Consider the following 27,540-nt stretch of genomic DNA (forward strand, 5'->3'; position numbering starts at 1 on the left):
AATTCAAATTTAAAGAATCTTCCCTGGAAGTGAGGAAAGGTGGGAAAGAGGCTGGAAAGTACCCAACCTCCCTCTGCATTCTGGCTGTGCTTCTTGAGGTGTTGTAAAGTCAATTTAGTTAGGCTTGGCAATTTACCCATAAAAATAAAGTAAATAAAAATGAATAGAAGGTATTCAAGACACATCTCAGAAACAGTTCAGATTTTTATGTATATATGTGTGTGTACACAAACACACACACACTCACACATAAAATAAAATACAGTAAGCCTCTGTATGCATGGTTTTAAATCCATGGATTCAACCAACATGAAGGGAAAATATGCTTCTGTACTGAACACATAGAGACTTTTTTCTTGTCATTATTCCTAAATAATATAACAACTATTTACATATCACTTGCATTGTATTAGGCATTACGAGTAACCTAGCAATGATTTACATAAAGTATGTGGGAACCTGTGGGTATGTTATACGCAAATTTTATGCATTTTATTTGAGGGGCCCGAACATCTACACATTTTGATATTTTCAGGGATCCTGGATCCAGTTCCCGGCAGATACAAAAAGACGAATCAGTATGTGTTTTGCCTATATTCATGTTACACATATATTTCTTTCTGTGGGATCTCATCAAAAAGTTTGAAAAATCCTTCTCTAGAGACAAATATCCATCATATTTGGAAAGTAGAAAGCACAGGCCAGAAATAATAGGCCTCACTGTAGATAAGCTTTGGGAAGCAAAACCTAGGAGAATGTTCTGGAGCATGGGGTATGGCCTAAAGATTTTTAGTGCAACGGATTTAGTAGCAGTCTTCAGTGAGCAGGATGGTGGGGCCTGAGAAGGCCCACCCACCCAAGAAGGAAAGTAATTGTATGTGTCACGTTGCTTATTTTCCATGCCTCCTTGGAAAACCCTAGGAAAGGTCTCTGTTATAAAACAGCTGTAGTAGTCCTTATTCTGCCTCTCAGGCCTTTTCCCATTTCTTTAGATCAGGGAGCAGAATGTGGGACAGCTGGTGGGGATGGCAGTACTTGTGTGCCATTTAAAATGCACACAGGAAGCAGGGGAAGGGAAGGGAGGGACAGCCCCACTTTGTTCTCTGTACTGCTAATCAAGGTCACTCATTCCAATGGTGGGAATTACATTTTAAAAATATTTTCCTGTGGAGGTGTAAAAGAAATGTTGAAAGGCCACAGATAGGGAAATGTTCTCTCAAGTCCTATCAACGCTATCCATTGAAACTTCACAGTGACATGAGTATTCATCGTATGCCACCCAACATGGTAGCCACTAGCACCATGTGGGTATTGAGCATTAGAAATGTGGCTAGTAGGACTGAGAAGCTGATTTTAAGTTAACTTATGTTTTAATTAAAGTTAAAATACAGAGACCCACATGTGGCTAGTTGCTACTGTATTGCACAGGATATTTCTAACCTATTATAATTTTTCTTTGACACCAAAAAACTTGGGTATGAAGGATTAATTTTGTGACCATGTCTATGTGCTGAGTTTTGTTCAAATTATTTGAGATAGTTTTAAGTTTGAGAACGATTTGTTGCTAATTACATCAGCTAAAAAGAAGGAAATTTTCTGGAGTGGTTTAGTCTTATTTTTGTTTAAACATTCAAAATCTATCCTTTTATTTATGGTTCTCAGGATCCTGGGTTATTTTAATGCTTTATTTCCTGAGATGAAAAGAAAGCGTCAGTGAAACATAAGTGCACCTAGTTATAATGTTAAGCAAGTCATGATTTTAAAAGTCTCTGTTTAATCAAACTTGATCACCTAGAAGAGAGGTCTACAACAATTTTCTACTAAGCTTGCAAAGACAGAAATTTACTAGTTCCAAATGGGAGCTGAAGTAATGGTGTCATAGGCTATGTGAAGTGGAAAACTATTCAAACAAGCAAAGGGACTGCCGTGCTCAGTTAGGCCCTTTGGTGTGTGCATTTCTACATTTTGATTTGCAATTCTTGTCTTTGTATCTCAGCCTTAAGTGGTGCGCTGCCTGTTCAGTCATAGACTATGTACCTGGCTGCTCATGTGCAGTCCAGGGAGAGGAGAGGGACTGTGGAAAATGAGAGCTGGAGTGTTGTGGCTCATCTCTTTCTTCACTGTCTTTAAGGGCCACTGCAGCTTCCTTGGGGTGAGTTGGCAAATGTTCATTTTTCTTCTCAATCATCTCTCCTCTCTGCTTTTGGCACTTTTAGGTTGGTTACTCTCCAGGTAACTGAAGCTACATAATTTAATGGACTTGTAATCAGAAGTCCTGAGTTCTTCTCTCAACATTAACATTCACTATAGTGTCTTGGATAAGTCATTACTTCTCTTTGGATCTTAGATGACCGAACTGCGCAATGATCTTTGAAACCATCTTGGAAAACATGTCTAGTTCAAACATTCTCTAGTATGGCTTTTTGGACACACAAAAAAGCATATGGATTGGCATGAGCAGTGTTTGAACCCTCTCCTTTATCTCAACTCCCTTTCTGGTGCTTTTTTCCAGGACCAAGGTTTGAATGATTTCTGCCTGCTGATGACTCTCAAATGTGTATCTCCATCCCAGACGTTTCCCCTGAACTCCCCCCCCACACACCCCGTATCCACTTGCTATCTCTAGCTGAGCACCTAAAGGGTTCTCAACTTCATGTATCTAAATCAAATTCTTGATTTTATTTCACTAAACTGATTCCTCCTTTGCTGTCTCAGCAGGTAGTATCACTTCTCCAGCTGCTTAGGCAAAAAACATGGTGTCATGCATGATGGTTCTCATATTCCATATCTAAATCATTTGCTTTATCTTTAAGATACATCCAGACCCAAACACTTCTCACTCTCCATGACTCAACCTTATTACACACCCTCTTTTTCTCTCCCCTGTGTTGTTTCAAGAACCCCTGAAATGCTCTTATTGCTCCTGTGCTTGTTTATTTTCAATGTGACATAAGAATTGAGGCTTCCAAAAAGTAAATTAAAGCATGTTCAAAACTCTCCATCTCCCACTCAAGTAAAAGGTAAAACCCTTTCTGCAGCTGGTAAAGCTCAACACAACCTGCCTGCCCAGAGTTCTAAACTCATCTCCTCCTCTACTCTCACTTGCCCATGTCAGCTACTCTTTCATCTGGGCTTTGCTTTCACACATCAGGCATTGTCCTATCCCTGACATGTGCACTTGCTTTTCCTTCTGCCAAGAGAATTGTTTCTTCCAGGGTTGACGCTTCCTCACCTGCTTTAGGTCTTTGCTCAAATTTTTCCCCAGGGCAACTTTTCTACCATGCTTGGCTTAGATTCAAGATTTTAATTCATCTGGGAAACTCAAACCCTTATGATGTTCAACTTTCTACAGCCTCACCATAACCATCTTTTCTCCCTCTTCTTTTTAACAGAGAAATGATGGCATCAAAACAAAAAGAGTACTCAGTGTGGAAAAGGCAGGTGAGACGCCATAGCCTGGTATAGTGGGCTTCAGTTCCAAGAAAACAGGGTTGTAACCCCAGCAGTGCCTCTGACTGGTTGCATGAACTTAGGCACATTACAAAATAGTCCATGCCTGTGAAATGAGAATAACGGTAATTCCTAAGAGCAAGATATCTGTGATGATTAAATGATGTAATAAAAACATGTATTTTGTGCCATTCCTGGGGCAAATTGCAGCTCCATAAGCTTCCTTTTCTTCTATGCCTTAGTCTTAGTGATGTAATTCATGGTTACAGCCCTCAGGCTAATAATGGGTTATATTCTGAAATTTAATTCTCAGATCTGATGTTTCAAGCACAGAATGTATTTCCTCATACAAATGGTGATCTACATAGATAATAATAAGTTTCCTGGGTCAGTCCACAAAAATTTTTCAACCATGCAATGAATTTGCTGTACAATAATGTGCTAATAGTACCATAGAACATACCACCACAACACACTACATTTCTTTAGGAGAATGAAATACAAATTTCAACTTGGAATGCTGCGAATACATTTTTCCTGACAGTAGAAATGCCAGAAAAAATATTGAATTGTTATTATTTGTCAAACACTATTTTAAGTACTTTAATCCTCACACCAGTCCCCCTAGTGAAGTAAGACTTTTATCTATATTTTACTGTGCTAGTCAGGTTTTTGTCATTGTGACCAAGACACCCAACAATAGCAACTTAGAGGAGGAAATCTTTATGTTGGCTTATGATTTCAGAGGTTCAGTTCCTCATCAGCTGACTCCATTACTCTGGGCCCAGGGTGAGGCAAAATTTCATGGTGGTAGGACATGGTGGAAGAAAGTTGCCTACCTTTTGGCAGCTATGAAGGAGAGAGAGAGAGAGAGAGAGAGAGAGAGAGAGAGAGAGAGAGAGAGAGAAAGAAATGAGCCAGGGACAAAATATAATCCCCATCCCAGTGACCTACTTCTTCTAGACATACCCCACCTGCATATAATTACCACCCAGTAATTCATTCAAATTATTAATCCATTAAATGGATTAATCCAGATTAGGATACAAATCTCTTAATCATTACACCTCTTCTAAATATTCTAAACATTTATGCATTGCCACACAAACTTTTCAGGAGGACATCTCACATCCAATGTACAACATTACAGTTAGTGAATTGAAGGTACAGAGATAGAAACTGTAAGTAGGATTTGAACCCTGTTAATCTGGGTCCAGAACCATTTCCTTTAACCATTGACAGCATCATTTTCGCCCCTGTTCTCACCTCTTGGGAGGAGATTCAAGCCTTTAAAGAGATAGGTAGTATATGAGAAATAGCTGAGATGATCTCTGAGTCATCCATAGATGAGCCACAGAAATTTCAGAACAAGTTTTATGTGAATGTGCCAAAATGAATTTGGGGTGGGAGAAGACTCCTGGAATTCATCTTCTCTCTCAGTCAGTCAAAAACACTAGAAAGCTCACACTAGTCCCCAGAGTCAGGTACAATGGTCATTTTTATTTTACAGATAGAGAAGCTAAGGCACAGAGATAGGGACTATAGGAAGGGTTCAAACCTAGACAGTCTGGCTCCAGAAACAGCACATACAAAGATCCAAGGATGAAAATATGTCTGGGTGCAAGGGTGAAAATATGTGAAGGCAGAGCGAGGACACCGGAAACAAAAAGTGTAGCAGATCTGCCCTACTACTTGCAGAAAGAAAATTTCTAATTCCAGAAATAATTAGCTGGAGATAAGGATACACAAAAACTAGAGTCAAGGTTTAGTTTTGTTTTGCATTTGTATTTCATGTCAATATTCAAAATTCAGCTAATTAATGAAACATTTATACAGGAGAAGAAAGTGTTCCTTGGAAAGTGGGAGATTGGAGGGTTTTTTCTATTAGAGCTACTTCAAGGAGACCAGGGCTGAGAAAGGAGGAGGGAAGAATGAGTAGGATTTTCTCATTCTTCTCCCTTCAGTCTGGATGAGACAGAGGGCACTGGAACCACTGGCTTGGCAGAAGTGAGAGGAGAGACATATATTAGGCATGTGTGGGAATGAACTGCTTGTGTTCACTCTGGATGTTCATGTTCAGGCTGTGTCTGGATGAGCAGAACTCAGTAACAGGAATCATGGTTCAGCTTGTGACCTCTAAACAGAATCTGTTGACTGCTTCTGAGCTACTTCCTCAGCAGTCTTCCCCCAGCAAAGACAGAGACTACTAACTGACAATCTTTCTGTTTAGTCCCAGATCAGGAATATGAGCTGTTGCTTCAGGTGACCTACAGAGATTCCAAAGAGAAAAGAGAGTTGGAGAGTCTTCTGAAGCAACTGAAGGCTCCATCAACCTGCTTGTCAGCACCAATGGAGATCATCAGGGTGAAGACCACAACGTGTAAGTCCCCTCTGGTGACTGAGAGTGTAAGTGTGGAAGGTGAGCTCATCAGCCAGGGTAGGTTAGGTTATGCTGTGGAAACAATCATCCCCACAATCTCCATAGCATTAAAGAACAAAGGTTAGATTTCTTCTTCATGTTTTATGTTCTTGCAAGTTGGAAGAGGGGCCATGTCTGTGGTCATTGCTCAGGTACCCAGACTAAATGAATCAGGCCTTATGGCAAATGTATTCATTCTGAGAGAAAAAGAAATGGAATACTAGAAAGTCTTACATAGGAAATCTTTGACTTAGAAGTGACATATACTAATTTTGTTCCCAATATATTGACCAGAACTGGTTCTATAGCTTCACCCAATCTCAGGCCAAGATGTGAAATCCTTCCCTGTGCATAGAAGATAGCAAGAAATTTGGCAAACAGCACTAATAATCACAAAAGTGGGGTTTAGAGAAATTGAATGGTTGTCTAAAGCAGTGATTCTCAAAGTGTGGTGCTCAGACAAGCAGGAGCAACATCAGCTTCACCATCAGGAAACTTAATAGAAATTAAATTCTTGACTTCATTTCGGGTGTACTGAATCAGAAACTCTGGAGTGAGACCCTCCAGAGGAATTTTTTTGTGCTTGATAAAGTTTAAGAACCACTCACTGAATATCTCCAGTGAACCATTCATTGTATGCCAGTGTGCATGTTTTCACAAAGGTAGCTGTTGACTTTGTCCCTGTCCCTTTTTTAGCCTATTAAAAATACTGATTTTGGTCCAAATACAAAACTATGAACATACAGGATTGGCTAATGGAACTTTTCATCATGGCTCCCCCCAAATAGTTTCTACCTTTGCCATCCTACTTTTAGGGCCTACCTTGGAGTGGTAGCTTGTGGAAGAAGGGGAACTCCAATTAGATAGTGGTCAAGTACCCTTTAGAATCTTTCAAATACCTCCCATGTTACAAATATACTCTTCTGCTTCTCTCTTCCATTGCAATGGATATTTATGGGGCATACATTCTTCTTTTGGATGCTAACGCCAGCCATGCTAGTTTTATGTTTGGTAGGTTTCCATTACTAACCTTGGACTCTATTGAGGTGGACATTTCCTTAACTTAAACATATCATCATCTTGATTTTGTCTTTCTAGCTCTTGGTGAGGTATACTTGCTTCAGATTCCAAGTCAGTGTCAAGGATCAGAACTTGGCAGTAGTTAGCTTATAGATGAGGCTTTGTGAGACCAAGTTCTGTTTTTTGTGCAGATTGTAGCAGCCTGAATGGGATCCTACAGTGTGCCTGCGAAGACAGCCACACCTGGTTTCCTCCCTCATGTCTCGATCCCCAGCACTGCTATCTTCACACAACTGGATCTCTCCCGAGCTGTGAATGTCACTTCAGCAACCTCAGCCAGAGCATCAATTTCTGTGAGAGAGCAAGTAAGCACATTGGAGTTCATTAAACTTCTGGCATCACCCAATTAAAGGGAAGGTACTCTGGCTCTTCACCTCACTGAGGAGAGTTAATACTTAGAGAGAGATTGGAAGATGATGGCCATGTGCTTTTTATCTATAGCCAGTCAGAGCTCCATAAGTGCAGGAGATTCAGAAATGCAAGTTGGCATTTGGGTGTCATTTCAACATCTAGGTACATCCAGCTCAGCTCTGCAACTGTATGATTCTGTTAAGATTTAAAGAGAATCCCTAAAATTCCAAGTAGGCCACTGCTTGAGTGACCAACATTTTTCTTCCTACTTTCTTTTCACTCCTTTTGCCAACATCAGTTCTAGTGATGTGAATGCAGGGAGGAACACATGCATAATGATTATGTTGAGAGAACTCTGAGTTGCCAACAAATATGTGTGCTGAGTGCATTAAAAGAAGAAGGAAAGGCAAGCAGGCAGATGTTAAAAATTTAGCTCTGGAAAACTGTTGCTTTAGGATGATTTTCAATGAATGTTGAGATGAACCAAATGATATGAACTCCAGTGCTTAAAGAAATTTAAGAAGCTTCCCCAAAGCCTACTCTGGTCATCTTGAAGCTCTGGATTCTAGTTGAGCTCAGGAAAGACTGAGAGAGGAGTCTGAAGTAACTGGGCATCCATGGTTTTCCTTCCCACGACCAAGTTAAGTTATAACAATGTGCATGTATTAAGTACCATCTTTATATCCAGTTCTAGAGGACACACAAGTATTTTTGTTTGTTTGTTTGTTTGTTTTTGCTATTTACGAATTATCAGGCTATTTGGGGAGGCCAGACTATGATACAAGAAAGGAAATGATATAATTTCTTCAGTGAATACAGATAGAAGCCTACCTTTTCTAAGATGGTCTATATCTGGTCCATCTTCAAGAAATACAAAGATGGATCAAAAGGGTATTACATTCATAAGGTTCTTCCCATAGTATTGTGGGGATGTGTATAGAGGAGACACATATGTAGATATTTTGGTACAAGAGGCTGTAGAGGAGGTATGGAAAAAAAATTCTGTAGGAATTCACAGGTAGAAAATACATCACATCTAGGGCCCATAAAAGGGTTTGCAGAAGAGCTGACATTGGACTAGGTCCCAATTGAAGGAAAAACAGGATTTGTGTATTCAGAGAGCTGTCCCAGTGCAAAGGAATACTAACAATGGGCAAGTAAGCAAGGAGTGTGTCAGGGTTAGCCAGTAGTGCTTTAAAAAGTTTTGATGGGGACAATGCTTAAGCTCAATGCCTAGATGAGGATTTCTTTATTTCAGAATTCAGTGACTACCTTTTCTATCCACCCGTGAGTGGTCATACATTTATCTACTTCGAAGGTTGTCTTGATGACCAGGAAACTGCTTGCAAATACACAGTTTGAAAACTCTGGTTTTATATGTTTTCTATATTATTTAGGTGAATATTTATTATAAAATAATTGAAATACCACTGGTGATAAGATGTTCTCTTGAGTTATACTTCTTTAATTTTATGTGGCTAATAAAATCAAGTTAGAAACTCATTATCTAAAAATTTCTTTCTATTTCTCATAGAGATTTGGGGCACTTTCCAAATTAATAAAAATTTTACAAAAGACCTTTTAAATTCATCTTCTGATAAATACTCCAAATATACAACTGCCATTAAAGAAAAAGTAAGCACATTTTACTTATTGCATACGAATTGTTCACTAAATGCTAACTTAGATATTTTTAATTCAGCATATATATTTAAATACATTTTTTAAAAATTCACTGAGTTATTACAGAGAAATTATTTGCTGTGCTCACAGTTGGCATTCCTTGATCATTTTTTTTTCTCCTAGGATAGTTTGTCAGTTGACTTGCTCATGTGTTCAGTTTTGCTCACTTACTTGAGCATTTACACTAAGGATTTTTGGTAATTTTCTGATTTTCATGTGTCAAAAGAAAATTTTTACAACCTAAGTTCAATTGTCAGCATTGTGGATTCTTCCATAAAAAAGACTCTCTTGTTGGAGGCCAAAGCGAGTTACTGAGCAAAACTCTGGGCTTCATAATGAAGTCACATGAAAACCAGATCCATCGTTGCCCCTCTGCCTGAGACTGTGGCCCAGGTGTGGTTCATGAAGACATGAACAAATGGATTCAGTTTAAAGACCTATGAAAATTAAGTGGCTTGATTTTGATATGGATAAAATAGATTTGGGATAAATTTATTTGGTACCAAATCCATACCCTATTCTCAGCAGTTGGTTATTCACTCTTTAGTAGTGATCTCAAAATTAAATTTTACGAGTCTCTAAGTCTGCATGTGTGTGTATGTATATGTATATTCCCAACTGTGATTTTAACTGTATTTGTTATGACCTACAATCATTTCCCACAGTACCTCTTTCCTTTGCTTATTTGCTATTTTTGATCTACTTATCTTCTGCAGCCATTTTTTGTTCAAATGTCTTTCTCAAGTTCAAGGACAAAGATTAACACATTGCCTTTTGTTTTCTTTCTAAGCTTACAGAAGTATACAAAGAAATTCAAGGTTTTGAGTCAGTGGAGGTTACCCAATTTCGGTAAGTAGCACAATGTCCTTAGAAGGGCATCTCCAGAGCTGTGCACCAGTCCTGCTGAATGACACGAGCTATTCCCAGGTGACCTTGACAGAAAACAGGGCAGAGCTAGTCTTCCTACTGGGGTTCTTACTGTGATGCTTTCAAAGTTCTGAACAGGAAAGTCTAGATTCTCCTTTAAGTGAATTTAGGAACTTCAACATTGAAGAACATTTTCAAAACTGTGGTTCAGGAGTAGAGCTACAAAAACAGACCTTGGAAGGAAACAGGAGCGTGCATGTTCAGGAAGGGGCGAGGGTGGGGAGGAGGGGTGAGGGTTGTAGAGGGATGGATTTTTTCCTCCCACAGCCACAAGGGACATGATGCTGTATGATTCAGAGCCACTGGGCGGGGGCCGGGGGGGAGGCTTGGGTGAAATATTATCGTTTTGTGTAGATGTCACATATATATCATGATTCAGAATCCAGTAGTCATTGTCTACAGCAAATAAAAAGATATTTAGTAAATTATCCTTTTGTTTATGCTTTAATTCCCAAAGTTATTTGCTTAGTTAACCATGTGTACATTGATTGCCAACTATTAATAGTGTGCTTAATAGAGGAAATAGCTTAGAGGTCAGAGAACTTGACTCATTATTATTTTTTTAAACAATTAACTTAAAAAAAAACATTGGGAATTTTCAACAGCATTTGCTATAAATTTATTGTCTTGGGCATTCCCCTTTAAGTCATCCTGTGTCTCATGTAAATAATTTCCTTTAAATTTAGTACCAGGAAAAACACTGCTTTCTTTTTTCAAATGTTGAGTGTGTATCGTTGATCATATTTTCCTTTTGATTTTCCTGTCATCCAACTTATAGCCAAAATTGAAACTCAATCACAATGATTTTTGCATTCTATATTATAGTTTTTCCCCATCTTGGTCCTGATTTTCTACCTACATTTCTAATTTACATTTCATCATGTGTGTCTTATAAACTGTCTCCAGTAATTTGTAGACACAATCACAGTCAAAGGAGGCATAAGCTTGTAAATATTAGGATTGACTCTTAATGTACATGATTTAAAAATCAATCTTTCTCTCACTCTCTCACTTATCTCTCACTCTCTCACTTACTTATCTGTCAAACAGGACAGTTAGTACCATGAAACCTGTTTTAGTTCATTAAATCAAATGAAATCATCGGCAGGAAAATGCTTCATAAGTAACATAGAAGGGTGATAAAATGCAAAGGCACTGTGACCACTGCTACACAAAAGGACATTTGTATTTATTGTGAAGCGAGCAGAAGTTTGACCTAGTAATTAAGAATTTGAGCTTTGGAGCATCACGGTTTTTAACCTATTAATTAATAAATAATGATTACCTGGCCCATCTTCTCTTTGGGCCTCATTTATCTTTAAAAATGTGGGCAACACAGTGAACCCTAATTGCAGGGTCACCTGATTAACACATGTGAGCTGATTTATATTTGATACCTTTAAACACATCTATATGCTGGTAGTTTCTTTGCTACTTGAGCTTGGTCCCCACCCTAAAGTCCATTTTCAAATATCCAGCTGCCAATCCTCTTGGTTTTCCAGTGGGCATGTCAAACACAGCACACCTGCACTAGGCACCCCCACAACTGTCCTGCTCCTGGCCACAGCCCACTTCACCATCTTCCACATCTCAGATACAATAATGCTGTCCTTCTAGTTGTGCAAACTTACACCTTGGAGCCATCTTTTGTTTTGATTTTCTTTTGAGATATGATCTGCATACAGCAGTGTGTTTCAATCTTAAGTACACTTCAATCATCTTTGACAAACATTTGTATAAGCCCTTCCTATGAAGACAGAGTATTTCCATCACCCAGAAAGTTCCCTCATGTTCCTTTCTAGTCAATTTCCGCCCCTACCTCCCACACTCTCTACCGCTGGTCTGATTTCTTCTAGGTTACTTTTGCCTCCTCTAGAATCATCACCTCACCTGTGGATTTTTGTATATCTGGCTTCTTTCACTCAGCAAAATGTTTGAGATTCATCTTTGTTTTCTGACTATTTATGGCGCCTCCCTTTTTTATTGCCCAGTACTATTCCATTACATAACTACACTAAAGTGGTTCTTCCATTCCTTGAAATTATTCTTGACTGGTTTCTTTCTCTCACATCCCAAATCTGCTTCACTGGCAAGTTCTATGCTGACTTCCAGTCCAACCTGAATCTGACTCTTCTCTCCAATATGCACTACTACCCCACAAGTTCAAGTTCACTACCTCCTTCCTTACTTGCCTCCTTTGAATTTATTTCCTAAATAGCAGCCAAAGTGATGAGCTTAAAAAAAAATAAATATAATCATACTATTGCCTTTTAATAAATTCTAAAACTTTTAAGATAAAGAATCAAATTCAAACTCTAAGGCCCTTGGTGATCTGGATCATGGCGACTTCACCGATATTACCTTCTATGTCTTTCTTTTTTACTCATTGAATTTTTATTCAGGCCAGTCTTTGTCAAATTCACTTTCCTGCCCCAGATTCTTACCTATGCTGGCATACTCTCCAATATTCTTTTTGTCACTGGATCTTTTCTTCTCTTCCTTTGGGCTTGAGCGCTCCTTCACACAGAGAAGCCTCCCTGATCAGCTTTGTTTAATGTGGGGTCTCATCTCCATCTATTGTTCTGATCACTGTGCCTGTCTCTCATAATACTGACTACAATTTGGAAATATACATAAGGGTACACGTGTGTGCATGTGCATGTGTGCATTTGGTGGTATCTTGTTTCATTTCTCATTTACCCTCCTTTTGCACTTGAAGGTGCATACCAAGTCTGTCTGGTTTATGCCTCTGGAACCCTATGCCACGCACACACAGATTAGGCTCTGATTGAAGGGATGAATAGTGCATCTCATTTTTCTTTCCTATCATCATTGCAGAGAGGGAAGCATTGTTGTTGGATATGAAGTGATTGGCTCAAGCAGCTCCTCTGAGCTGCTGTCAGCTGTGGAACAGGTGGCTATGAAGGCGGAGGCCAGCCTGGGCCAGCTGTTTCTGCTGGAAAACGGATCCTTCATGGTGTTTGGAAAAGGTGATACTGGATTCCCATTTTTTGCTTTGATTAAGGGACTTCTTTAATTAGTGCATTCGTATCTTCAGGAAGTAGATTGAAATTTTTTTTTTTTTCAAGAAGGAATTGTTCTAAAACAGACTTTCAGTGGAAACAGGCAGCTGTTTCCCTCATCATGGTAAACTCAACTTTAGCTGACTATTTTAGATCCTTACTCATCGCTGATCCAATCTCCAACTCCTGGTATAAACATCATGGAAGACTGATTTCAGGGCAAGCTGTGATGGAAATTACTCAGAAATGGTTTACTGGTACATGTTGAAAGAGCCCTGGGGCTGACACAATTTCTAAATCACAGTGTGAGGACCCAAGAAAAGAATGCATACATTTTTGTCTTTAACGAAAACAGACACATGCACATACACCACTTTTTCTTGAAATAGTTTTCTTTTCCTTTTGCTTCTTTTTAAAATTTTTATTTGGGTTGACACATGATAATCATACATGTTTATGGGGTACACTTGCCTATATTGTGTTATGATCAAATCAGGGTAATTAGAATATCCCTCATTTAAATATTTATTTATTTATTTGTTGCAATGAGAACACTCACAATGCTTTCTTCCAGCTATTTTGAAATATACAATATGATTCAACCATGGAAAAGGATGAAACCCCATTGTGGGATGAACCTGCAGGGTATATGCCAAGTGCAATAAGCCAGGCAGAGAAAGATAAAAGACAAATACTGCATGATCTCATTCATATGTGGGATTTAAAAACATTGATTGATGTCATGGAAGTTGAGATGGGGAACAGAATAAGGTCTGGTATTCTATTCAGAGTAAGAGGCCTGTAGTTAAAAATAATATGTATTTCTTTTACTTCTTTATATTCAACCCTTGACCTCTCTTGTCAAGATTTTTGCCATTGTCTTTCAATAACATTTATTTGACAAATATTTACTAAGTGTCTAGGCACTTAGGGCATAGCAATAAGGAAAACAAACAAAAACCCCAGCCCTATAGCTTTGCATATGATATTTCCATTTCCCAGTTTCAGTCATAATAAGAATATATTATTAAGAGCCAGTTGCATGGGATCCTAATAAGAATAAGTTATACTCTGTATATGTATAATATGTCAAAATGCACTGTACTGTCATGTGTACCTAAAAAGAACAAATAAAAAAATTAAAAGAGAAAAGTTAAATAGAGATTGATTGCAATGTGAAATGCTGTTAAAGGGGTATAGAAGATATCACCTTTTGACCACATAATTACTACTTTGAGCCATAATGCCTTGAAGATTTTCTGACTTTCTGGTATTTTCTTAAAGAAAGAAAACATTTCCTAGGGTTGATCATATCTTCCCTTATTTTCACCTAATACTTCCTAGTTGGTAGCTCATCAAAAGGCAAAAATCAGACACATTGAAGAAAGAGCCAGCCTCAAGGTGGAGGCATCAGGAAGGAGTACAGGTGCTAAAAGGAAAGAGGCTAGAGTCACACTTCCTCCTTCTGAATTTTGCCTGAGTTTTATATATGAACATATGACTTCTAAAGTCTTTAAACACTACTACATGGGTCACACAGAGTGCTGGATATTCTGGTATCATTTTTCTTGTTTCTCCTGTTTTCCAGTCCAGTGTAACAGCATTTTCTTTGGATTTGGGTCTAAGAATGATGAATATACCCTGCCCTGTAGCAGCGGCTACACTGGAAATGTCACAGCCAAGTGCCAGCCCTCTGGATGGCAGGTCATCAGGGAGTCCTGTGTGCTCTCTCAGCTGGAAGAACTGCAGAAGGTAAAGTCTCTTCCTTTTGTGAACTTGGGGGTTTGAGTTTCACAGTAGGCATCTCCCAGTAAGTACAGCTTAGGGAGAGGGCAAAATATATCAAGTTGTATCATTGGCCAGTGTGCAAAGCTGAGGCTGACATCAGACTGCGGCAAACCCAGGGAGTGTGGGCATGAATGGCAGAGTCTAGCTGACAGCTGAAAAGGTCAGAAAAGGTCAGTCATGCCATTTTATTTCAATAATATTTATTCAACAAATATTTACTAAGTGTCCAACGTGTCTAGACATTTAACACCATCAGAATTGATGGTTTTGTCTGAAAGGGTGCTGCAAAGGAGGAAATCAGTGCTAAAGTCTATTGTAAATGGTAGAACAGCAACTGAGCTGGCTTTAGAAGTCCAGTGGCCGAAGAATTGAAGATTAAAGTAGAAGTGTGAGTCAGAGGGCAATAGGTTTAATACAAGTGAGGATGGTACACATATCAATCTTTGGGGCAGGGAGTGGGTCAGGCAAACCTGAACCACAGAGAACGACAAATCTGCAATGGACCTTAGGGTCATTGGGTTTACAACCTCCTTCTTCAGGTTAGGAAACAAAAGACCAAGGAGCCAATGGTCTCTCTAGAAGCAATAGCATTGATCTACAAATAGTTACTTGATTCCCAATCCAATGATTTGATTCTCTTGCTCTCTTAGAAAGTTTTAAATACCAAGACACAGTAAATAGAATGAAGAAAGTGAAGAGTCAGGAAATAGAAGAACTTAAATCACAGAAAAGAATAACCTCAAGACCAGTTCACAAACACCATTCTGCTAGTAGGTCTCTACATTGAGTAGTATGTATATCCTGGCCACAGACCTGGCTATTGCAGTAGAGAACCCCAGAAGAGTATTCATCAAAGTGTTGAGGAATAGTAATTTCTCCTTTTATGTACTCAATTTCTTTATCTGTAAAGAGGAGTTAAAGAAGGTAACCTTTAGGATCTCTCCTTTGGCCTTGTTTTTTGAACACGGGCAATATTTAGAACTAGTTCACCCTAGAATGTGAGGAAGGTACATTCCAGGTGCCCTGGGCAAATAACAGCACTCTGAGCTAAAAAGAACAAGGAGAAGAGGTAGGGTCTAGGATCATGGGGTGACATGTGTTGATGGGAAGGTGGCACCCCTCCCTTGCTGCCTTCCATATTAACCCAGCACAGCAGAAGCAGATGGGAGTGTGAAAGAAGGAATAAAACTCCAAATTCAAGGGCAAAGTCAGGGTTGGCAAAAGTCTAGTAACTTCCACCATGTCCCTCCATCTTCCCATCCAGTGGGGATATAGCCTAGCATTAGTACTATTAGACCTTACATACCACTTTCTTGCTGAGTAGTTTTTGGAAGATCATCAAATATCACTGAGCAACAGTTTCTGCATAATTGGAATAATGAGTTATATAAAGATGCTTTTTTTAACCTGATAAAATCTATTTATTTATTTATTTATTTATTTTAGTTGTGGGAATTTATTTATTTATTTTCTTTTTTAAAAATTGATTTTATTTTTAAATTCATGACAGGAAAATGCATTACAATTCTTATTACACATATAGAGCACAATTTTTCATATCTCTGTATATAAAGTATGTTCACACCAATTCGTGTCTTCATACATATACTATGGATAATAATGAGTATCACATTCCACCATACTTGCTAACCCCATGTCCCCTCCCTTCCCCTCCCACCCCTCTGCCCTATCTAGAGGTCGTCTATTCCTCCCATGCTCCCCTTCCCTACCTCACTATGAATCAGCCTCCTATATCAGAGAAAACATTCACCATTTGTCTTTTGGGGATTATCTAATTTCACTTAGCATTTTCTTCCCCAACTCCATCCATTTACCTGCAATTTTAATAAATATTTCAAGTTTCAATCTGCTTAGATACAATAATGGTACCTCCCTCAAGGATGTTTAAGGGATTCAAACAGTGAGTCCCTGGTAGAACATTTGGCAGTGTCTGTAATAGACAGAACCCTGAATAACAGTCATTTTTTTTAAATGACTGCTGTATACTTATTTTAATATACACAACCCATACAAATGTTAGTACTAGGTGGCCAAGATATTGGATTTAAATTTGATGAAACCCAAACATTTCTGTTTTCTAGAACGTAACCATTTTATTTTTAGAATTTCAGCCTGATTGCAAACAGCGCTACAGAGATGGACATGTCATCTCTGGTGCAAAATCTTTCGGTCATCATTCAGCAAAATCCATCAACTACAGCTGGAAATCTGGCTTCTGTGGTGTCAATTCTGGGAAATATTTCATTCCTGTCAATGGCAAAGAATTTCAAGGTGTCTAATTTGACGTTGGAGGTATGGTTTTCCTGTGTTTGCAGGGCTTTCTTTAAATGCTGCATCTTGTAGGAGAAATGACAAAGTCCTAAGTAATCGGGGAAAGACAGAAGAGCCATGTAACAGTCCTCATGTGAACTTTGTTCTTTCTCCATTGGATACAGGAACTCATGAGATCAATAGTGTGAGTTCAAAGTAAAAGGGAGTTACACCTGAGCACGGGGCAATGGCAGCACCTGGCTTAGAGAATTATTATATGACTTGGGCTCCAGCATTTTGATACATATTAGTAGCTTATAATCATTCTTTCCTGTGGCCAAAAGCTCTGACTTTAGCTGTGTACATTATAAGAACTCCTTTTCTCAACGGGGGAATTCATGGTTTCCTTTAGACATTTAAAAATTAATTTAAGATCACACAGATGGTATATGATCACTATAAGAAATGAAAATAAGCAAAAAGAAAATTAAATGATCTGTAATCTCATCATCTTAGAATAGCAGCTGCTGCTTATATTCCAATTATCACCCCAGTGCCTAGAAGAATAACAAGTGGTGCACAGCAGTGCTCAATAAATATTTGCTCAATAAGTGTCCTTCCAAACATTTCAAATATTTTCATTTTATATTTGAAGGTCTGTAACATTTTACAAAATCAGGTTATGTAATTTATGTAACAATTATACTTAACTATGAATGATGAGAATTATGTCAATTATGACATTAAATTTGAATAAGTTAAAGTCATAAAGAAAAAATGCTCAGGTTTGTTTTTTCCATTTTATTCATAAGAGACCAGCTGAAATAATATGAAACAAAAAGGATAAATATAAAATGAAGATTGAAAACAGCACACAAACAGAGCAAGAGAAAGCAGAGGATCCTGGGGGCAGTAGAATAAGCTCACTAGGCTCTGGGCCAGAAGACACAGAGGGTTGGATAGGGTAAAACCTGGCAGACACCTACAGCAAAATGCCCTGTGGGAGGAAATAGCAATGTTTAAGGAGTTGCTTGGAAAAGGAATCTCTCAAACTCTGAGTGGCCCTAAAAACCTACAGCAATTCAACACCGATTTGATGCTTGAGTCTAGTTTGTAAGGATTTGTATTTTATATCTTGTATAGTAAACAAACAAAAAACATGAATTAAATCTCAACCACCCATGATATGGATTTTTAACTTCTGATGTTAGCAAAACAAACATCATAATATGGAAATTTTTCAAAATAATGTCTCCACATTTTTACTCAGGAGAATGGGAATGCACCTTTGGGCACTGAAGGATGTATATTCAACCCAGTGTGTTTTTGAATGCCTTGGGGTGGTCACCCTGGAACCAAGTTTCTTTCCCCAAAGTCTCTGCTGTGCAGAGTAGCAGAGCTGAAACTGATGAGCTTCAATGTGATCCTCAACTGAGTCAATTTTCCTTAAACTTAACACAAATAACTATCCACTCATAGACCTCTCATCTTTTTTACTGAAAACACTAACTTTCATCCTTGTGTTTCAGAATGTCATCAATATAGCTGATCATATTCTTAATTCATCATCAATAACTAATTGGACAATTTTATTGCAAGAAGAAAAGGATGTCAGCTCACAGCTACTGAGAACATTGGAAAACATCAGCATTCTGGTACCTTCAACTGCTCTGCCTCTGGATTTTTCTCGAGATTTCATTAACTGGAAAGGGATTCCAGTGACCGAAAGTCAGTATGAACAGGGTTATAACTATCAAATTGAAATGTTCAAAAAAAATACCTCCATTCCTATCAGAGGCCATGTGTTAATTGGACCAGGCCAGTTCCAGAAGCCCCTTCCAGAAACTATCATCAATATGGCTTCATTGACCTTTGGAAACATTCTGCCCATTACCCAAAATGAAAATGTTCAGGTCAACGGGCCTGTGATATCCACAGTTATCCCAAACTATTCCATAAGTGAAATTTCCCTGATATTCTCTAAGATAGAGTCAAATCTGAGAAAGCCTCATTGTGTGTTTTGGGATTTCAGTCATTTGCGATGGGACAGTGGAGGCTGCCACCTAGTAAATGAAAGTCTAGATATGGTGACGTGTCAATGTACTCACCTGACCTCCTTCTCCATGCTGATGTCACGCTTTGTCCCCTCTGCGATTGTCCCTGCTGTGAATTGGATCACCTATGTGGGACTGGGTATCTCCATGGGAAGTCTCACCTTATGCCTGATCATTGAGGCTCTGTTTTGGAAGCAGATCAAGAAGAGCCAAACTTCACACACACGTCATATTTGCATGGTGAACATAGCCCTGTCCCTCTTGATTGCAGATGTTTGGTTTATTGTTGCGGCCACTGTGGACACCACCATAAACCCTTCTAGAGTCTGCACAGCTGCAGTGTTCTTTACACATTTTTTCTACCTCTCTTTGTTCTTCTGGATGCTCCTGCTTGGTCTCCTGCTGGCTTATAGAATCATCCTCGTGTTCCATCACATGGCCATGACTTTGATGATGGCTATTGGGTTCTGTGTGGGCTATGGGTGCCCTCTCATTATATCAGTCATCACCCTTGCAGTCACACAACCTAGCAATAACTACAAAAGCAAAGATGTGTGCTGGCTTAACTGGTCTGATGAGAGCAAACCTCTCTTGGCTTTTGTTGTCCCTGCATTGACTATTGTGGCTATGAATTTGGTTGTGGTGCTGTTAGTTCTCTCAAAGCTCTGGAGGCCAGCTATTGGAGAAAGACTGAATCAGGATGACAAGGCCACTTTCATCCGCATGGGGAAGAGCCTACTCATCTTGACCCCTTTGCTGGGGCTCACCTGGGGCTTCGGTATAGGAACAATGGTGGATGGCCGGAATCCAGCTTGGCATGTTCTTTTTGCATTACTGAATGCATTCCAGGTGAGACCCCACCCACCCTCCAAATAATAATCTATTACATTCTTACATAACTGGAATAAGTATAGATAACTCAGGTTGACAAAACAATTCTCTAGTAAGATTGTAATGAAAGCTGTATGGAAACTATAATTTTTAAAAAAATGATCTATTTTCCTCCAAAATTAAGGTCATACTGAAGCAGAATATCCAGAATATCCAGACTTATACAGTAATCTACCATAGAGCTTTGAATCTGTTGGAGTTCCCATGACTAATGTTAATCCCTTTTGCTGTTACCTCAGTCCTCTTTCTCTTGGGCAGATCTCTGAAAAAACACAGAGACAGAGAAATAAGTAAAAAGTACTTGTTGACTCTGAATGGTGCAAAGGAAGTCCCTAGAAAGCAAATAAGCAGGGCCAGCAACTGAACACCAGCAGCCTGTTTTTTTGTAAATAAAGTTTTATTGGAACACAACCATGCCAGTTCATTTGCCTTGATCTATGGCTGCTTTCCCTACAATAGCAGAAAGGTTGCAATAGAGATAATGTGGCTGGCAAAGCCCAAATACTATCTGGTCTTTACAGATAAAAGCTTGCTGATTCTGCCACAAAGAATGAGTTTAACATTTCATAGTCAAAAAGTGCTCAGAGTAGATGGATAAAATAATCCTTAGTTATTAATATATATGGAAGAAAGCTTTCAATCCTGGTTTAATGCAGGTATTTTCAGGTCAATTGGGACAATGACTGGGGAGTGGTGGTTAAATGTTTGAGCTCTGGAGTTAAGTATGCCTCAACTCAAATAATTTATTGGAAGTCAACTATGTGGTCTTATTTGATCTCTCTGACTTTCAATTCTTCATCTGTTAAAGGGATCTAATAACAATACTTACATCAAAGAGTAATTGTGGCGATTTGATGAGATAATTTAGCATTTGGCATAGTGCATGGAAATTAGTAAATGTTCAACATGGGTCTCCTAAAAGCAGCTGTTTCTCTGCTATTCAACATAGATTCTACAGGTGGTTGTGCAGATGGCAATCATAAGGAACATGCACCCAATGATGACAAGTATAGGTGTTCCTGTCAGGGCAGGCACATGTCTGTATTCAATCTGAACAAACATCAATGGAGAAGGATTTCAAGGTTGAAGAAAGCCCTTGCCAAGATTTTCCAAGAGCTGTGCTTGAAAGAAAGGTTGTTGATAGAAGTCAACTTCCTCTGCTTGGCTCTTTGGTTGGACCTCAATGCCAGCTGCTGTCATAAATGCATCGTAAATGTTATTAAATGGCAGTCTAAATAAGGACTGAGATACAGAAGCCAATAGAAATGATTTGCTTTAGGCTTGGGATGGCACAGTAGAGGAGAATGAAGCTCCAAAGGCACTTATAACTTCACTCACTCAATCATTTACTTATTTACACACTCCTGAAAAAGTCCTTGAGTTCTTTGTGTTGTGCCAGGCACTGGGAAGGTCACACAGTGTTCCTGCCCTCAAGAGGCCTGCAGTCTAGTAAGGAGATAGACAATAAAACAAATTCAATGTTGGGTGATAAAACAGAACTAGGTTACATACAGGTGCTTTCTGTTCTGAAAAAGAAAAATATATAATGTGTGATTTCCTCCTTTTTCTTGTTAAAGGGGTTTTTCATCTTCTGTTTTGGAATACTGTTGGATAGTAAGGTATGTGCATATTCATTTCTCTCTTCATTCCCTAACACAGGCCTCTCTATGCTCACACCTTCACCCCTCACCCCTTGACCCCCCACCTCCCACCCCGCTTCAGTTCTGAGGCTTTTATTCATATAGTAGGAGGTTAGGAGGTTTGTAATAAAATTCTATAATTTTACAAAATGTAGGTTCATCTAGAAGACAGAAATTAAATGGTCAGTGATGACAAAGTTGTATAGAATTAATCACAACATGTAATTGTGGACACTACCAGAAGAGAGAGAAATTCTTTCTACGTTTGATTTTTCTAACTTAAATTATGGTTTGACAATGATTCAAGAGCAAAATTCCCCTACTATGGAGTAAATTCCCTTTTGCCACTTTCATTGTTCATTCATTTAAAATATGCTAAAATTATATGTACTTGCTGTGTTTTTAGAGCTTTGCATAGTAAATGTTAAAATAGTTTTCCACATTAGATAAAATTCCTAAGGAAGGACCACCAGTTTAAGTGAAAGATAATAGAAAAAAATTAATGAAACTTATTATTTTCCCCAAGCATTGAGCAATTCTGTTGAGAGAGGTGAAGACGGAGGTGAAGCTTATTGATGTATAGACACTGTTTTAATAAGATAGGAATACTTTACAATTAGCATAATTATTTCACATCACAAACCTCTATTTACAAAGAAACAATCTGCTGTTCTGATTGTACTAATAATTGCCTTGTTTGTATCATTCTCATGGTTAGGAAAACCCTTCACTTCACAGATAAACTTCAATTTAGCAATTATTGCCAATTACTGATGACTAGAATCTGAGTTATTGTGGCCTTGGAAGTGTTGTTCCTTGTTTAATGCTAGTTTTATTTATAAGTAAAGAGGCTAAGAAAATAATCTTTTTACTAGATGGTCATGCCTCTGGTCTATTAAGTGCCTATAGGAAATAATACTTAGAAATAATAATTTCAATCTGCAGTTTTTTTCTTAGTATGTTTGTATGTTAGTATATATGTATATATTATATATATGTGTGTGTGTATATATTATATATACATATATATGTGTTTCTCTTCTCTACTTCTTTTTGCCCTTATAGCTGCGACAACTTCTATGCCACAACTTGTCCCCACTAAGCTCTTGGATGCAAGCACTAAAGGTAATTATCTACTGCTCCAATGCCCGGAGTTCCAGTTTTGCATTTTTGTCTTTGTGGAATTTTGCAGCAGTCCAGTTCTATATGAACTCCTTGGAGGTTTTGTCACCATTGTAATATCCTGGTGTCTCTAAGGGTGCCTGGCACAGGGTTGATACTCTTAAAGGAGCTACTGAGGGAGGAAGCGATTGAACTAATTAATGTAAAAGCATGGGAACCAACAAGGATGCTGAAGCATGAGGTCTGTGGGTGTTTGTGAGTACCTTTGAGCAATATTGTTCATTTTAGTCCCTTGCAATTTTAGCTCTGAAGTCTGCCATGTGATAAGTTTATATGAAACTGGAGGATTTCTGCTTCATTCTTTGCCACAAAAGTGCAGTCCATATGACGATAGAATAGTTTGAAACAAAAGTACTTGCATGCCTATTTTCTGTTTTCAATGTTGATTTAGACTTTTTTCTTTCAGCAAGAGACAAAGGGCTTTTCAGAGAGGGTTCTAAAGCAGAGATATCTGTGTTTGATAAAAAAAATCAACTGACTTAACTGTGTCCAAATGTGGGTGTTCAGAGATTTTTGCCAGTGACAGTATATCCTTTTGAAATAAAAATTAGTGAGGAAATCATTTGGCATTAAGAAATCTTCCTTGGTCTGCATCTCCCACTGGAAACCTCTGCTGTGAATTAGGGAGGAGTGGCCCATGGGCAGGCAGACCTGCCCTATGTTTCTGACTCCGAATCCAATTGACTGTGTGACCTTGGGAAACTTCCTTAGTCCTTTTGAGCTTCAATTTTCTCAGCTGTAAAAATTAAGTGTTGGCTTAGTTACTTAAGGAAGTTCTAACATTCTGCGATTTTGATTTTATGTCTTAAAGAAAGAAAAGTCCTTTGAAGCAGAAAATGTGAAACTAATGTCATTATTTACTTTAAAGAAAAAAAGGAAATTATGGAAAGAGAGGCCTTTACTGAATAAATGAATCAGGACACTCCCCACCAGCAAAGCAGGAAGTCAGATTTTTTTTTTCTCATTTGGAAATGAGAGAGAGAGAGAGAGAGAGAGAGAGAGAGAGAGAGAGAATGAAATAAAAAAAAGCAAAAGAAAAATGCCTGCAGTGTTTCTTCCTGTTTCTAAGGTCCTTTTCAGAAGGTAGGAGTGAGTGGTCAGTGAGTGCTTTGCTTTTTCTGGAATTACACCCTTCCCCAATTTTGTTTCCAACTTGGGTGATAAAATAAGATTTTGTTATCTGTTAAGTAGCTCATCTATTCTAAAATAAATATTCGTTTTGCAGAAGAAAAGATAAGTATTTGTAATTTTCTGAGGGAGTTTGAATGAAAAGCAGAAACCTAGATTTTGTATGATGAGGTGAAGAAGAAATAAGACTGGGTACTGATAGTCCTATCAAGAAACTCACTTATGAGTTTAAAAAAGAGAGATAGAGAGAGAGAGAGAGATAGGGAGGGAACAAGATGTGGACTCAGGACCAGGAGTGATGGGATCATTAAGATTACCAGGATGGATGGAAGCAAGTCTGTATGCTGGGAGGGATGAACCAGTAAAGGCAGAGTTTAAATACAAATGGGAAAGTGAGGCTCAGGGACACAAGAGGATTCCTGGGAAGACGGACTTAGTAGCAGACTAAAGATAGGGTGACTAGCCACTACTCTTGATACAGGAAGTACCAGATGGATGCAGATAGAGCCACATGTACAGATTGGCATCATGGTGTTGAGAGTTCACTGAGTGATGGCAAAGTGGTAACGAGGTAGGGACCTTGGAAACATCAGTGAAAATATGATGTTTGACAGAAGGGAATAGAAGAAGAAGCCAGTAATGCTCAGCAAGGGCCATCCTTCCAGCCACCAAAACTCTATGTGAACCCACAATGTAATTTCTTTCAATAACTTCTTCATGCTGAGGCTCAGAGTTCCTTTCTTGGTCCTTCATTTCTCCCAGCCATGTTCTCTATAACTCTGCACTAAGAGGCTCACTCTGGTGGCCTCTACAGACACTTAGCCACAAAGACTGAATTTATAGACCCACCTTTCAGTTCCAGTGATTCAGATCCTGTTGTTCAACAGTTTAGATTCACATAAATTTATGTCTGACATAAATTTATGTCTTCCTCCACCTGGTAGAGTTTCTGAGTGTACTGTAATCTAAAATTACTCTTTCCACATGGGGCAAGATGGACTTTTAAGTTCAACGCTCCCTAAGATTTTCCTTTAGGGTTATAACATTATATGAGCCTCAAATTCTGGGAAATCAGTTGTTTTGCTTTGAAAATTACAGACCTTTTCCTTCTATCTATAATTTATTTTCAGAGCTCAGTATGAGGTAATCACTCATATAACTCAGTGAAGATTGGGAAACACTCACTGGTCTACCTACTGCATATAATAAAAACCTATTTCTCCCACCTTGGTTTAGCTTCCCTATGACATGGACTGTAGCAGGGATTGGAAATTGTTCCTTCCAATATTCCTAGTGCTTAAAAAATAGTGCCTAATATACAGAGACATTCAACATTAGAAGTGAAATTAATGAATAGATGAATGATATATTCAGTGAAATGTGTCTAAACACCTTTATCTTTTCCAATAAGTGCATGCTCTCTCTTTTTAAATATGTTATTTCAGTTTGATAATTAAGTTTTAAAATTATTGGACTCTATATCTCTGCACCAATGACTGAGGGATTATTCAAAAGAAAGATAAATGTTAAATTGTAAAAGAGTAACCCAAAGTTCTAACAGACGCCATTTTTACTAGGAGTACTGGTTTTTCCATGGGTTATTCTTTCATTGACAAGGGTGTGAACCAAAGAAACATAAGCATGATCTTTAAAAGGGATGATATTACCAGGCTTAGTGGTGCATGCCTGTAACACCAGCTACTCAGGAGACTGAGGCAAAAGGATCACAAGTTCAAGGCCAGCCTGAGCAACTTAGTGAGACCCTGTCTCAAAATAAAAAGTAAAAAGGACTGGGGATGTGGGAATGTTACTGAGTGGTAGAGCAGCCCTGAGTTCAATCCCTGGTGTAACCAAAAAAAAAAAAAAAAAAAAAAGAAGGAGGAGGAGGAGGAGGAGGAGATCATTATCTCCCTTAAATCCATTGCATAATTGTTGTTAATAATAGTTGTGAAAATATAAAGAAAGGTGAAATTCATCTGGAAGTAAGTTCTAGGCATTTCAAGTAGATTAAAGCAGAGAAAGGGGTAGGGACTACTCTAAGTTCTTGAAAAGAGAGTCATGCTGACAGAATAAAAGATGGTTAAAGCCACCAAGAAGTCAGGAAATGCAGACCCCATCACCAAAAGAATACTATGAACATTCAAATGATTTGTTTTTCTTTTGTGCAGCAAAACTCCTCAGAGATATCTTCCAAACCCAACCGCTCAAAACGTTACTCAGTGCAAAACAAAGGTAAATCACCATAAAACCAATTATTACAAAAGGTGGGAAGAAAGAATATGAAAACATAATGCAAAGACAATTCAATGGCAGCTATTAAAAAATCTACATGAGAAGTGTGAGAGAGTATCAACCAGCTGTGATGTCCAGGCCAATACTAATTGTGCTCAGTGCTGATACAGCAGTATTGGGGATTTGATGCTCAGGGAGACTACCAAGTAGTAGTTTCATCACAAATTATCCCATTTCCTCAGTTAGACACAGGGTGTGTGTGTGTGTGTGTACATGCACAAATGCATGTAGATATCTGTGGTACTGATCATCCAAGCCATGGGGTTGAGAAGTGGGTAGATAACATCAACATGTATCCTAATGGGAGAAATCACCCCATTTGTGCCAGATGCTGAGCAGCAGGAATGGGGCCATGTGATTGTGTCCAAGTGCTGGACATATCCTGTTTAAATGTCCCAGGGGAGGGAGGAACCACAGCTTCTGAGGATTAGACAGGACTCTCTCCTCCACCTATGATACCCATTGGTCCTACATTCATATACTGGAGGTTCATTAAAGCTAAGGTTCATTAAAGCTCTTTTGTGCATTTGTTCCTTATGAATAAAATGAAAAACTAAGAGACTGCTAAGGTTCCTTCCAGTGATAACATGCTGTGATCTCAAATCTGTTATGTTATTTCCCAGTAATATCTGAAAAAGATAGTACTTTACTTCTGAAATGAGAGATGCCTGACAAATGCAAGCTTCAGTGATGTCAGAAATGCTCTTACAAACACATCTATATCTTCCCCTAACATCTTCCTAAAACTAAGAGATTCCCAGCTGATTTTCATTTTGGTCTCACGCTTGATTCCAAAATGGTAACAATAATTTTTATCCTGTTTTTCCCCCCTCAGGCAACAATGCAATTTCTCATAAGGGAGATTCCTCCAACAATATCATGCTTACTCAGTTTTTATCAACTGAAGAAGGTCAGGAATCATAAAGTCAAGGAAAAAAAGTTGGAGCAACTTGACATTTGGAGTTAAATGTCAGTGAAGAAATTATGGTCACTAGTGGCTTCATCACTGCCTCCTTTATCTTAAATTAAATGGAAGAATTATTTTCATGTGGTTTGATTTTTTAAAAATGCTACATAGCTGCAGAAGAATAGGTTTCGTTGGAAATTGTGTTATTTATACCTTCCTGACTATGAAATATGGTTTCCTTTTTCATAAAAGTAATACTATTCATATAGTATTTCTAATCACCTGAATTGGGAATACGAAAATGTCCTGATGTAGCCTTAGATAAATTGATAAACTCTGCTCACTTTCTTGTCAAAAAGTCACTGGTACCAATTTCTAGAGAAAAAGCATTTCCTCTCCAAATTTTCCAGTTGAATTTGATGCTTGTTTTTGCTTCTTAGGTGCAGTCTCTTAA

General features: G+C 38.4%; 1 protein-coding gene across 1 annotated transcript; it reads left to right on the forward strand.

The window, feature by feature from the left end:
* The first annotated feature begins 2,083 nt into the window (after nucleotides 1-2,083).
* Adgrf1 (adhesion G protein-coupled receptor F1) lies at nucleotides 2,084-27,540 on the forward strand. Its single transcript, XM_076859500.2, has 15 exons — nucleotides 2,084-2,150; nucleotides 3,388-3,441; nucleotides 5,681-5,830; nucleotides 7,081-7,254; nucleotides 8,835-8,935; nucleotides 9,774-9,832; nucleotides 12,749-12,900; nucleotides 14,522-14,685; nucleotides 16,846-17,034; nucleotides 18,522-19,895; nucleotides 21,515-21,556; nucleotides 22,643-22,702; nucleotides 26,056-26,119; nucleotides 27,015-27,089; nucleotides 27,527-27,540. The coding sequence occupies exons 1-15, from the start codon at nucleotides 2,084-2,086 to the stop codon at nucleotides 27,538-27,540; spliced, it is 2,739 nt and encodes a 912-aa protein (XP_076715615.2).

This window comes from Callospermophilus lateralis, chromosome 6, assembly GCF_048772815.1.
Source record: "Callospermophilus lateralis isolate mCalLat2 chromosome 6, mCalLat2.hap1, whole genome shotgun sequence".
Lineage (NCBI taxonomy): Eukaryota > Metazoa > Chordata > Mammalia > Rodentia > Sciuridae > Callospermophilus > Callospermophilus lateralis.